Source organism: Cibotium barometz, chromosome 34, assembly GCF_041138505.1.
Source record: "Cibotium barometz isolate CiBa-2024 chromosome 34, ASM4113850v1, whole genome shotgun sequence".
Lineage (NCBI taxonomy): Eukaryota > Viridiplantae > Streptophyta > Polypodiopsida > Cyatheales > Cibotiaceae > Cibotium > Cibotium barometz.
Genome location: NC_141079.1, coordinates 31,097,793 through 31,111,937, shown reverse-complemented (window position 1 = coordinate 31,111,937; position 14,145 = coordinate 31,097,793). Strand labels below are relative to the sequence as shown.

Below are 14,145 nucleotides of genomic sequence, written 5' to 3'. Positions count from 1 at the left end.
TGTTCATGGCGAATATCTTCAAGTATCATGGCTTGCCTTCGTCTATCATTAGTGACCGTGATCCACGGATGACGAGTTTATTCTGGAGAGGGTTGTTTGACAACATGGGTACAACTCTCAAGTTTTCATCTTCATTTCATCCACAAACAGATGGTTAATCGGAAGAGGCTAATTCTACAGTGTTAGATCTTCTTAAGTGTTATGTGTCAGAGCACAAGCAACAATGGGAAAAGTATCTTCCTTTGGTGGAGTTTGCTTATAACAACACTGTCCATACCTCGACGGGCAAGGCGTCTTTTGAGATTGTGGAAGGAGGGAAGAAGGTACCACCCATTTTGCACAAAGGATAAGATCTTTGAGGCTGATCAATATGTGGAGAATATGGATGAAGCTTATCGGAGAGTTAAGTTGGCACTCTAGAAAACTCAGCAAAAGCAAAAGAAAGCAGCAGACCGTCACAGACGTGCATTAGAGTTTGCATTGGGTGATTGGGTTCTTTTGCGATTTGCAAAAGCTAGGCTCAAGAAGATGAAGGGTAAAGAGCGCTTATTCCCTAAGTTGAGCATGCGCTATTATGGACCTTTTCAGGTATTGGAAAAGATTGGTGAGGTGGCCTATCGCTTGAAGCTACCAGATCACTGGAAGATTCACAATGCATTTCATGTGAGTCTACTTAGACCTTTCCATGGGGATGTGCCTGAGGATGTATCAGATGAGGCTCAGCCGGAAGTTGAGGAACTTGATGAGGTTCTTATTCTAGAGCAGATATTGGCACATAAGGAAAGAAAGGTACGAGGTAAAGTTTCCCGTCGCTATCTTGTGAAGTTCAAGAACTATTCACCGATGGATGCGAAGTGGATGGAGGAAGGTGACTTTACAGATTCACCTCAGGTTTTGCAGCTTTATCTCGATGCCTTTGAGTTGGAGCCGACTCTTGTTACGGCTCATTCAGGTTCAGCAGAGCATGGGTCTGGAGCATTGCCTGATGCTCAAGAGGGGGGTAGCACCTCCAATCCCTTGATACAGATAGGCTTAGATGACATCTAGAGGTCGCTTGGTGCAGCTTTTGTCTCACCTGAAGGTACTGATGGCTGACAGTACATCTGTTTATGGGACTTCTATGATATATGTGTACTAGTCACATTGGATGTTGTGGTTGTGTATGGTTCACAGTGGTATACAACTTGGACTACTACTACACCATTGGTTTGCAGTGAATGTTGTTACATATGCATGGCTTAGAGAGATTGGGACGCTGATCTTGCCATATTGTACATTTCACTTTGGATATTTTGCTGTATCACCAGATTGCAATCGAGGACGCTTGCCATTTTTCAAGAGGGGGGTATGTCATGACCCTGTGAAAGTGGAACAGCACAAGTGTGGGCATGGTGGTTGGTGAGCAAGATAAATATTAAATGATTCATATTTGGGGTGCCGGGACAAATGGTATGATGTGTGGACATCCTCAAATGTGAAGGGGGACCAAGGACTTTAATACTTTTAATGTTTTAACCTTGGGTGGCCCCTAGGCATAAGTGACCCTTAGGAAGTTTGATAAACTTTAGAAAGGGGCCACTAGGATATTTTTGGGGAAAAGGGGCAACTCTACTTTTGGAGATACACGCCTCTCTCTTCTCTCTCTCTCTTGCTTTTGGAGGAGTCGTGGAAGCTAGCTGCAGAGGGTGTATTTTTGCTGGTTTTGCTGCGTACAGAACAGGCCGTACAGACCATGTGGCTGCAGGCCGTACAGAGCTGGTGGTTGCAGGCCGTACAGAGCAGGCTGACAAGGACAACCCTGTCCAGCAGGTACAGGCGACGGAAACAATACGGATAGAGCAGGTGGCTGCAGTTCCGTACAGCTAGTGCAGGCGGCGGTTGCTGTACGACAGTAGGTACAGGTTGTTGCACATCGATTGGTTCAGGCGGCGCTGGCGACCAGGGTACGGATAGCAGGCGGCTGCAGGTTCAGGCGACTGCAAGTACAGTCGTGTACGGATAGGTATAGTCGGGTATTGCAGACCTGTACGGACAGGTACATGCGGGTACAGTCCTGTTCAGTCTTGAATAGTTGCAGGCGACGTTTTATCAGAGTATAGTTGGTGCATTAGTCACGCGGCTGCAGGGAGAAAAGTACAGACAGGCTGTTGCAAGTACAGACTGGTACGATCAGTCCCTCTGGTGCAGAACCACGCATTAAAATTGGTAAGCTCTGAACATATCAATCTTTCTTTCTTTCCACTGGATTATGTCTGCTGCAGAGTTGTGTCATTTGGCCCCTTGTGAGAGGAGGGGTATGGTAGTTTGAAGGGTGGAAACAGAGATTGGACAGTGGATGTGTATTTGAACTGAGTTGAAACCATGTTCATGGAACTGCCAGATGTGTGCTCAAGGCTGCCCTGTTGAATTGTCTTGGTTGATTAGAGGGAAGCATAGTGTGTTGCTTTTGTGGGACACAGATCTGTGTGTGTGAATCCTCTGTGCTAAGAGGTCTTGAGGGCTGCCAGATTGGACATGCAGGTTTACTTTCCTGGACTGGCTTTGTTGTACTCAGTTATACATTTCATTGAATTTGAATAAAGAAATACCGAAAGGGGCGCCAAGCTTTGGGGCCAACAGGTGTCGATTTCCTTTCAGTTCTGGAGCATTCTAGCTCCTGTTAATTTGTTATTTATTTGGACTACAATTGGAAGGGTGACTGCTAGTCTACCGCACTTTGGTTTCTACCAGAGGCCGGTTTCAGATGTGGTTCCTACAACAGTTTGCCATCGTGATTATCTTGTCTTTGGTGCACATTAATTGGCAGAAGTGGCGTGGATTGGGGATTGGTTCCTCCCCCCGCCCAACTTTGCGACCAATAAAGACTTTCCATTGGATCTTGCATGGCACCCTTGTGCGATACTTGGGTTGCCACATCGGTGTTGACATCTTCTCGAAGCAATGAATATTGACCCTCGTAAGCATACAGCGGAAGTTGTTTTGGAGCTTTTGGAGCTCCACGTCTCTTATTGGTGCGGAGAGTGGTCGTGGCTAATTAGGTGCTTCTTGCCACCTTGTGGTACATTATCTCTTGTTGGGCTTTCTCTAGGTCATGCATTAATGACGTTCAATGGCTCATTTCGACCCCCCACTAAAGAGGCCCCAAACAGTTTGTGGCCTCTAGTTTGGGGTGAGCCGTGTAACAACCTTTTACTCACCCATGTAGCTTAGGCTCCCATCTGTGGTGGCTCATGGCCTCCTTAGCCCTCACTAGATCTTCTTGAAGGGCCCTCTCTGCAAGTTTGGCACTTTTTGGAGGACAAATTTGCGGCTAGCCTCTTCCGAGCATAACCCCCTCCCCCCCCCCCCCCCCCAAAAAAAAAAGAGAGAAAAAAAAAGAAAAGGAACCTTTTGCATGGGGTTTGAGGAGTGCTCTAGCAACCCTTGGTATGGAATGCCCAACTTCGCGTGCCTGTGGGCCACCCCTTTGGAGCCCCCATGTGGGGTTGACTTTTTTGCAAGTCTAGCATAGTGGGCTCTTGGCTTTGCTTCAAGCAGCTTCCTTCCCCTATTCAAGGTGTGAGATTGGCATATATCGGAGCGAGGAGGACCCTAACCCTTGACATTGACTCATAACCATTCCATTGGAGTGATGGAACCCCAGCCTCACCCCTTGCGTAAGCATGGGTAGCGATTTGCTCTCGATGTGACATCCCCCTTGGGATTTTGTGCCATCCACGAGGGACTCCGAGGGAGGCCTTCAACTGTCCTTTGAGATCAGTACCCATGGATGTCTTGCGATGCACAAGACTGCCAACTGTGGAGGATTGCAAAGTCACTTAACAATGGGTATGGGTAGTCCACCTTCATGAGCACAGGTGGCACATCGACCCCTCCCCTTTTAAGGTGGCAGATGACTTCTTGTGGCGTCTGGCTTTTGGGAGAATCGCCACTGAACCTGGCTTCAGTGGGATCTGGAGAGTGGCTTTGGAGGGACCCTGCTACCATGCAGGAGTGACCCGGGTTCCCCTTTTTCAAGTACTTTACTTGGTTTTGACAATGGATCCAGTTTCACAAGGTAGACGTCACTCCAGCGGTGGCCGGAACTTGGTGCCTCCCCTCTTCCTTGCTGATTCTGGAAAAGTCTCTGGGTCAGTTTTCGCCCGAGGAAGATCACTCCTTGTTTGGTATCCATGCAGTGCGCACTTGCCTCGCCATCAGTGGCTGCCTTGCCTTGAGTGGTTGCTGTGGCACCCATAAGGAGTCCTATTGTCACTGCCTTTGGGAATGCCCAAGGGCGCAACAGGTGTCACGTGCACACCCATTAGGTGTACAAGTGGCATGGCATCATCAAGCATTAATCAGGACATTTATTCAGGCATATATCAGTATAAGCATGTATATGGGGGTGTTTTAGCACCAACATTAGCACTTTAGCCATCATGAGCATATAAGGCATTCATGTGCATCAGGTCGGGGCTGTTAGCATCAGCCGACAGCACATTAGCACCAGCCAACAGCATTTATAACCAGCCGACCAGCATTTATGGCATTTATGTGCAGTCGTGAGCATTCAGGAGCTGGCCGACTGCAGTAAGGCTGGCCGACCAGCATCTTTTCACACATATAAATAGAGGTGCATCCATTCAGTCCAGATCATCAGCGTTTTCAGCATACAGCCTCTCATCCCAGCTCAACGCATAGATCATCATCTCAGTTCAGTGAACGCATCCATCTCCTCAGCGTTTCCTTCCCAGGCAACAAAAAGAGCATCTGCGTTTCAGCATCAGTTCAGCATCACATCAGTCCCAAGCCATCCCTTCAGCGTTTCCTTCCCAGGAGACAAGGGAAAGTCAGTGGGACAGCAGTTCATCCAGCATATCAGCATATAGGCAGCATATTCAGCATATAAGTCATCATTCCTACCTCCTACATAGAGGGAAGCCGGCATCGAAGGGTGGACCTCAGCATTGGAGCAAGGAACAGTCCTCAGCATCAGCATTCAGCCCATTCCTCTAATCCCGAGAAGGATCTTCATCTAGGACAACATTAGATCTATTTAGATCTCATTGTAACCCATTCATCTAATATAGCTGCATTGCATTGCATTGACACTATCTGTCTTTTCTTAAGCATCATTAAGTGCAGTTTAGTTAGCCTAAGGTTGTGTTTACGACGGTCAAATCCTTCACATGTCACATTCAGGTCCGGTGGCAGATTGTCATTTTGGAGACCATCGCATGGGCTGCAGAGGCCAGACTGGCCCTCTTATATGAGGATGGAAGGGGCCTTGCACTTTCGGATCTCCACCATTTGGCTGCTGCAGCCCCAGTGGCGCTTTGGACCCTTCAGACCCCTATTGATCAGCAGTGGGAGCTTATTAGTGGCATTGCCACCTGGCACATTTGGTGGGTGCAATGCAGTGGTGCCATTGAGCACGCAGCTACGTTGCCAGCGCCATCCATTGCATCTGGATGGACCTTATCGACACCCCTCCAGGGGTGCTTGGAGCGCTTAACAGGCGATTTGGTGAGTATGCAACAGTGCGCAGCCTAACAGAGAGTTCCTCCCTTCATAGCTGGCTGCTCTCGGAAGGAGATTACATTGGTGGGGGAGGGGGGAAACACCACACTGATCAGCAGGCTTTGTACATGCTACCTCCTTGGAGGGTTGTGGTCCGCCCATGAGTGGATGCCTTTTTATTATAAACGTTTCTAGTTTCACATAGTTTCACATAGTTTCACATCCATGGTTAGATTACAACCAGCCTCAGGTGAATGACAAGGACCGAACACACTTTTCTTGTGGGTTTTTTGAAACCAAAGCTGCACCTCTCTCTCTCTCTCTCTCTCTCTCTCTCTCTCTGCAAACCCAAACAAAAACCTGAGCCAAAACTTCAAAAAAAAACCCTATACTGGGTGATTTTTAGTGAAGGTGATAGTACTTGATGCTGGATAGTGCTTAATTACCAGTTGATTAGTAGGGTGTTTTCATGTATGTTTTCTTTTCTGGACCATAGATTTAGCTCAAGACTGACATGGTCTTTATGACAGGCAGCTCTACCAACTTTTTTCATCCTTGGCTTTTCAGCAGGTCCACGTGGGCTGTGTCCCGTTTTTCGTCATAAAATTTGTTTTTTTTGGGGTGTACTCTCCTGTGTGTGTTATTCTCGCTTCGTGTTCTTCCATCCCCAACGCCCTTTCATTGCGAAACCCACACCTTCTATGGCGATTTTGAGCCCTTTGAGTGTTCCTCACTCAAATCTTTCCTTGTCTCAGTCCAAGCCCTGTACAAGAACACAGACCTTTGAGAACCTCGCTGCATGCCTTCATAGAACCTCGCAGTACCCCCTCTGTCGCTAAATGGTTGTCTCTTACCCAACAAATCTCTGACTTGCAAGGCCACCATGTCTCGCAGAAGGTCGAGCTGAAGGGGGAAAGAGATGACAATTACTCTCTTGGAAAGCATCTTAAAGGTTCCGACATATCCAGTTTGGCCAGAAGCACCGTGGAGCTTTCCTCTGCCAATGGAGTGAACTGTGAGCTTGATTTTCACCTCAGTATGCATGCTTGTGGAGGCCATTCCTTTACGGGTTCGTCGGTTGAGGTTCTAAGTAAACCTTGCAGAGAAAGTCGCCATACTAACCCTCGTGAGAACCTGCTAAACACGCGTGGCATGGAAACCCTAGCGAGAACCTGCTAAACCCTAGCCACGGCATTGTGCCCTATGCATGGCTTAAGCTGCAATGCCCTGGCTTCTGCTAATGGCCCTTTGCGAAACTGCAGTATGGTCCCCCAATGGAGCCTCTCAAGCACCCAAATGCATTAGATCTGATGACATGGTCATCACTTTACGAAGGTTTTAGCAGGGGCGGTGGCAAATCCCTTCAGAAATGCATACTACCAAAGGGATGATGCCTTGGAAGCAGGTGGAGCTTGCCTAGGCAAGGTTGGGGCGGGGGTTTATCTTGGTTTTCCTGGGAGCTTCTACAAACACCTAGCACAGGTGCAAGCAACAACATGCAAGGCAGCGATGGGGTGCAGTTTTTGGTGCCTTGGATATGGAATCCTGCCATACTCGGCCCATGCTGGAAAACCTTAAGCAGGGTAAATGAACAACCCTAATCATGGTTTGTGCAAGGAAAACATGTCAATTAGCAAGCTTAAGCATGGTTCCCTTGCCTGCCTGCCCATTTCTCATTTGGTTATGTATCAGGTCTGATAGGTCATTTTGGCCTTATGCAGACGTTCATATTATTCTCTCTCTCTCTCTCTCTCTCTCTCTCTCTCTCTCCCCCCCCCCCCCCCCCCCCCCCGCGGCGGCAGCCCTGTGGCGGCCTCCTTTTCTTCCTCTACATGGATGCTTTGTGAGGTAGATTACCCTGTCATTAGCTTTATCATGCTTGTTTTTTTTGGGATTATGGGAATGACAACTTGCAAGGGTCAAGGCCGAAGAAGGTATGCAGATGCTTTAGAGTGATATTGTCCTAATGCTTTATGATGCAGAACGAGACGAGCTTCGACGCAATGCTGAACAGCTTTCTACAACTCAGACTAGTACCTTTGACAGTTTGAATCCTGTGTCTTGGAAACAAAGTCGAAGGTACAGATTGTGGGCACGTTTTTTTCATGTATTTTCCTTTAGAAGGTTTGCTGATCATCACGCTTTTTTTTTTGTCAAATAACAATGAGCTTTGTTAAGCAACTTCCAGAGTCCATCAAAGGTAGATATGCCAGTATGATGCTCTCTTCTTCTATGTGTGGAAGGCAACTCCATAGGTGAAGACTCTTAGACAGATGTGAGCATGATGCTCTTACTCTTAGGTAAGGAAGGTCCTAGATTCCTTGGTAGATGTGAGCATGATGCTCTCTTCTTAGAGGTATGGAAGACATGCTCTCTTGTTAGAGGTATGGAAGACAACTGCAAAGGTGGAACCTGGGAGACTTGTTGAGAGGAGTAGCTTTTGATACTAGAATTAGTGCATAACAGGACCAAAAATTGAGCTAGAGGCATTGTTGCTTATGATGACTTATATGGGAATCAGTCTGTTGCATAAGAGGTAGGGAGGGAAGCGATGCAAGCCATCAAGGTCTGTTTTAGGGTCTTTGATTTCCATGACACTTCCTGGGTTGCTGAAGCTAGGAAGCGACATGTTTTTTGTTTGAGCCGTTTCTTTAGAATCTGGTCCTGGACAACAATTTGCACAATGTTAACGCCCGGTGGATTGATGTTTCCCCTCCTCTCTCAGAAAAGAAAAAGAGAAAATAGATGGATACTATGCATAATGGAGTTGATAGTTATATAGTCTTGTAGGTTGACTACCATGAGTATATAACATGCACGTTCCTAAAAGGTGAATTTGGGCATGTTCGTGGATTCATCTAGGTATATATATATATATATATATATTAGATTGACTACAATTGTTTTATATATCCTTTTGGTCTTCTGTTAGACATTAGAACATTATACATACATACTTACATGCATGTTTCACATAAATTGATCCATGTGGATAATGACTCATTGAATGGGAAAGGGAAAATTCATAAATTTCCAACACAAGTGGTTTAAAAACTTGTATCAGGGCCAGCGGGTTGGAACACGACTTGCAAACAAGCCAACAAAAACTAAACAATTGTCTAAAAGAGAATACCAAATTGCAAGAGGAGTTGTCACAGGTTTACACTATCAAGGTGAGTTCGAGCCAAAGCAAGATTTTTTTAACATTCTGATGATGGGCATCCAATCTTGCTTTGGGCAGGTCTGATGCTATCTGAAATGCTTCTATTTTTTCATGCTTGCAATGATCATGGGGCCTGCAGAGCAAGTTTGCAGAATTATTGAAAGTAGAAGTTGAGAAGGTATGAAAAGATGGTACAGATTTAATTTACTTGAGGAAAGAGTTTGATGTTATCTATTTGAGTATATTTTTTGGGGATCTTGAGAACTAGAGTGCTCTTGTGGCAGAGTGCTGGTCTAGAAAAGGAGGTGAAGTTTTTTCAGAACCGAGGTGCTGCCGCTCTTTCTGACAGAGATCGATCAATATTAGAGGTGAGCAGAACTCAAAACTCTGAAGATGAGAGGGTTGGTGTTATACCGTAATTCATGACCCAGCTTTTGCTCACATTGTTGGCTCAGGACACAGTTATGTGCACACCCACTTACTTATATATGCCCCAGGTCCCAATTCATAACCCTGCTTTTATGAGTTGTTATCTCACTCTCCAATAGCCAACTAGTAACTCATGCTACATTTCTTATGACCCATAGAGTATTAATCCTATTCCTTGGCTGGTCCACGCCAAGGTTTTAATACTGGGTTGCACATTGTTGATTTTTGAGACTTGCTTTCATGCTCCTCTTTTTCATGAGATCCTACTCCAATTTTGACAATATAGATTGAGAGGTTTCAAAGGAAAGAAGATGACATGATGGAGAAAATAAACGAATTACAAGACAGGTATATTGAAAATTTGTGTCGTAATTAATTTTTATAACTAGGATAACCAAAATTGTTCCCATTTTATTCTCCTGTCGAGCCACTTGTGGGCGTTATTGGGAGAGAGAGGAAGGGGGGGGGGTGTGTTGGTGGTACCTATTTGATGGACAAAGATGGTTCGTGTCCATGGTTTCTCTGAACTCTCCTAATGGCTTTTCTTTCTGATTGTTTAGATTGGATCAGATAACTTCAGAGTACACTGAAGAGAAGAGTCTGTGTGCGGATTTCCAGAAAGATTTGGAAAAATGTAAGGAAGAAAACGACCTCTATAGGAAGGTACGACTGCTGCAATTAAATCATAATACCCAGAAAGGCTCATTTTATGATGTGTTGCACGTTTTGGTTTCTGTAAGCTACAGAAGAATTGGATTTCTTACCTTGCAGGTGGTTGAGAGATTCTGGAAAGTGCGAGAGCAAGCCATTGGGCCTTGTGATGCTGAACAAACACATGATAGGGCTGCTATCCTGCTGCAAGATTCAGAAGGTTTTTGGAGCTATGGAGAAATGAATAAAAGCCTACATGACCAAGCCAAACAGGCCAGAGACAACCTGGTAAGGATATTATTTCGAAGGCTTGAACAGGTAGGGATTTCCCTATGCTAAAGAAAGCCTATTCGCTTCTTTGCCTTTTGGCTAGGCTTACTCTGATGTCACTTTAAAGGGCTGTCATCTCAAAGAGAGTATATGCCCATAGCTGACCTTTGTTTTTCCTGATACATGTTCAGGCTATGGTGCAAGAGGAGTTTCAGGTCTGCTGTGCCTCACTGGCAAATCTTCAGGCACAGATTGAAGAGGTAGTTCTTCGTTTCAGTATTGCGACTTGCTCTCTTGGCTGCTCTCAGATGCTTCCAATAAGCCCTTCCTGATGGGTTGCAGGGATAATTAACCCCCTATTTTGTGCTATCTCTGGATAGGAAAACTGTGCACGAAAGCAGGCAGAAGTTGCACTTTCTCATTGCAGAGAGCAACTGGTATAGATGCTTTGTATCTTTTTGATCTATGCCAAGATTAGGAGGGATATGTGGGTGCAAAGTCTGATGTGGGATGCTATTTGCGTGGTAGCAGTAGTCCTTTTGAAGAATGCTCGTTTTTACGGAAGTGACTAATATCCTGGTCCTTGCAGTCTTGTCTGGCAGAACGTGTTGATTCCGAGCTTCAGCAGCTAAGCTCAGCCAAAGCGAGCTTGAAAGAGGATGTTGCTCTTTTTCTTCTGGAGGAAAAGAACTGGGTGCTCTCTTTATTAGAAGCTTGGCAACATCTTACAAACAAGGAGGGGAGTCAAAGTATGGAGTTTGGCATTAGTATCAATGGTGATGAAGCTAAGTGGGATATTGTGCAACAAGATCTGGAAGATACTAGTGAGGCTGATACCAAATCCTCTCGTGGTAGAGCACACTTTGAGGTATGGCAAGAGTATCGATCGTTGGAAAAAGGGTACTTGTTCTTGTCTCTAAAGAACTGAAAGACTCCTTCAGTCTATGTACTAGTTTTGCAAACAGCATCCCGAGTGGTATCATCTGGTGGCTTGCTGGGCCACGCAAATATACTTTTAAAGTTTCTTTGCAGCTTCTTTAGCTTCCTCTTCATTACAAATACCATTGTTTTAGAATATACGTGTTCTAACAATGACCCAGCTGAAGGAAGCAAGTCAATCCTTCTGTCTAATTCCTCTATGGTGGTAAAGTTACAGGGAAACATGTTAAAACTCTCTCTCTCTCTCTCTCTCCCCCCTCCCTTCCCTCCCCTCTCTCTCTCTCTTTGTTTTGGTAATTTTAGTTTGCATGTTTATGATCTTTAATTTAACATGTAACTTCTGTAACACTTTTTGGTCTCAAAGACCCATTAGGTCTTTAGTAGACGCTAATAAAATCTCTCTCTCTCTCTCTCATGGACGCACCTTTTGTCTCATAGACCCTTTGGTCTTTTGTAGATGTTAATAGAACTAGGTCTCATAGGCCCATTGGTTCTTTAGTAGATGCTTAGTATCTCTCTCTCTCTCTTTCTCTCTCTCTCTCGGCATTGACACAGGAGGTGCATAATGCAGCCTTGTGCACCGTCCACGAGGAGGATGACACATGATGAGTTTGGACACATGATGTTTCATGGATTATCTAGATCAGCGGTGCCTAGGCCTCTTCCTACTAGAGCTTCATTGCCATAGAGACTCACTGATTAGAGAGTTGAGACCTCGCGGGAGACATCCACCCCAGCCCCAGGCAACCATCACTCTTCCAACCAAGAGAGGATGTCACACTAGTCATGGATGACATACCCACAACCTCATTGAGCCACACATTCTCTAGTGCCTGACCACCCACTAATCACAGGGAATGGGCATTTTTAGACTCGGGAGTATTGGGGATGGCAGCATCTTCCTGTTCCATGTCACTCTATAGTCATAGGGAATGGCCATTTTCAATCTTTTCGGTCCCTGTTCCCCGTCCCGATTTCGCGTCCCATGTGACTATGCTTTAGATTGGGCCACGGTACTACAGCGAGCCTGGCGTCCGAGACTCCTTGGACCTTGCGAACAACACAGACATCAGCCCCAGCTTGAGGAGACCTTGGAGAGGCACAAAGCCACCTTCCCATGGATTTGCAAAGCCTTCTAGAGGCTACCTGCATGCTTGCTATACTTGATGGCCCCCTCATCTTATGATGATGATGATCCCATTTTGTATCATATGGATCAGATTTGACATTCCCAGCTCATAGCGCTAGTCTTTGTTTTCTTTTGTACCATGATGAGATTGCATGGACACTATTGTATCACGTATGGTCTCATAGACCCAGGGTCTTTTGAAGACGTTTAATAACTCTTTCTTTCTTTCTCTCTCTTTGTCAGCATATTTTGCTACCCTTTGCCCACATTTACGTTACACTGCCACATTCTTGAAAGATACACTGACATCAGTGTGTGTTAAAGTAGACAGCATGTTGTCTCTAGCTAGTGACAGTTTTACTGGTGTCCCTAAGCATACTCTAGAAAATATCTTGATAGAGGAGTTATGTAAAGTTATTGAAATCTGCAAAATTGATTATGCAGCCTGACCTTGCTGTAATTTGGGAAATGGAAGATGATGTGAACAAGGCAAGCAAGGTTGATCTGAGCAAGGTTCTTGCAATGCGAGTTTTGTATGGTTTTTGGGCAAATGTCTGTCAACAAGAACATATAATATGAAGAGGGATCAGATTTTACTACCGAAGTCTTGGTTTGCAGGTTGACGGAGTGACTAAAATGAACAAATATACTTTGCAGGTTGATGAGTCTATGAATGGAAGTTTGGAAGATGATGGTAACATACAGCTTTCAGATAACAATGGAGAAGGTCTGCTGCAAAAGGTTTGTTTACTCCTGTTAGGAATGCACATTTTGGCTAGTGGATAATTGTGTAGTTGTGTTGCATTTTACCCACTGTTATATTTTGTCATATAATGCAGCTCGAGTCTTCCATTATTGAAGGAGATCTGGTAACAGAATCCTTAAAGGATTCCAAGGAGAAGGATCTGGTAGAGGTCTCACCCCTTATGTCTTCAATTCAACTGTTTTTTTTGGTGTCTGTCCTATGCTGCTAAACTGCACGTGTTTTGAACAATGTTATTCATTGGTTCATAATACCTCTTTGGTTTATTTGTCCATGTAGAATTGCTGCTAAACTGCACATGTATTTTGAACAATGTTATTCATTGGTTCCTAATACCTCTTGGTTTATTTGTACTACGGGGAATCGCTGCAGGTTGAGCATGCTGTAATTGATGAAAGCCAGGAATTTACAACCAGAGTCTTTAAGGATCCAAGGGACAAGGATTTGACACAGGTTGATCTTTGATCTTTCTCCCGTTTGTGGTCATTAACAGCTGCATTATGCTTAGCTGCTGGTCTTAGTAGTGTGTTTGCAGAGAGAGTCATAGGTTAGAAGATGACTGCATTTTTGCAGTAATTACTGCAGGTCCTACCTGTCTGCATTTGCACAGAGAGAGAGAGAGAGAGAGAGAGAGAGAGAGAGAGAGAGAGAGAGAGCTCTGTATTAACGTCTACTAGAGGCCGAACTCGACCTATGCAAATCAATGTACAATTGTCTAGAAAAAAAGGACAAAATGTATATGAAATAAAGTATGAAAGTACTGAGCTAGTGGGGGGGGGTGATGGATGGAGCACTATTGCTAGAGGCTCAGTATGCAACCTATATGCATAGGGTATACAAGAATGCAATGCAGATCTGTCTAGCTCCAACTAGTACCATAATGGGGGTGTAATATGTGATACATAGGCGAGAGAGAGAGAGAGAGAGAGACGTCTTAAAAAGACCCAAAGGGTCTAGGAGGCCAACAAAGTAGTACAATATCTCCATGAAAAATGCCAAGTCCTCCAAAACCACAGGTAAGGCAGGGGTGAAGTCTCGCACTTGTGGTGAAAGCTCGTTATGCCATTGACGGACTGTGTGGATCTGCAGTTGACGAACGGGAAGCTGGAATCTCTTGGGTCAAGGGCGTTTTGTTTTTCAGAAGGTGTAGAACACTCGTGCCTATGTGCTAGGTTTTCATAGAAAGAAGAGTGTGGTGGAATCACACACAACACACACAAAGTCCTAAACTACTATTGAAACCAGCCTTTAGTAAAAACCAAAGTGCAGTCGACTAATTGTCGCACTAACACGGCTATA

The 14,145-nt window shown here is 45.1% G+C and overlaps 1 protein-coding gene across 27 annotated transcripts in view; it reads left to right on the top strand.

The window, feature by feature from the left end:
• LOC147618907 (uncharacterized) overlaps nt 1-14,145 on the top strand; it is a 76,344-nt gene that overhangs the window by 19,398 nt on the left and 42,801 nt on the right. For 10 of the 27 annotated variants that reach the window (XM_086774037.1, XM_086774023.1, XM_086774022.1 and 7 more), the window contains 14 exons: nt 7,485-7,581; nt 8,567-8,675; nt 8,805-8,843; nt 8,950-9,033; nt 9,381-9,442; nt 9,655-9,757; nt 9,866-10,033; nt 10,207-10,275; nt 10,396-10,452; nt 10,605-10,883; nt 12,528-12,596; nt 12,741-12,824; nt 12,923-12,991; nt 13,219-13,299. In XM_086774037.1, the coding sequence (XP_086630163.1) occupies nt 9,411-9,442; nt 9,655-9,757; nt 9,866-10,033; nt 10,207-10,275; nt 10,396-10,452; nt 10,605-10,883; nt 12,528-12,596; nt 12,741-12,824; nt 12,923-12,991; nt 13,219-13,299 (1,011 nt within the window). In that variant the 5' untranslated portion in view covers nt 7,485-7,581; nt 8,567-8,675; nt 8,805-8,843; nt 8,950-9,033; nt 9,381-9,410. The remainder of the gene's footprint in view (nt 1-7,484; nt 7,582-8,566; nt 8,676-8,804; nt 8,844-8,949; nt 9,034-9,380; nt 9,443-9,654; nt 9,758-9,865; nt 10,034-10,206; nt 10,276-10,395; nt 10,453-10,604; nt 10,884-12,527; nt 12,597-12,740; nt 12,825-12,922; nt 12,992-13,218; nt 13,300-14,145) is intronic. The other 17 variants (XM_086774024.1, XM_086774025.1, XM_086774020.1 and 14 more) reach the window with 6 other exon arrangements.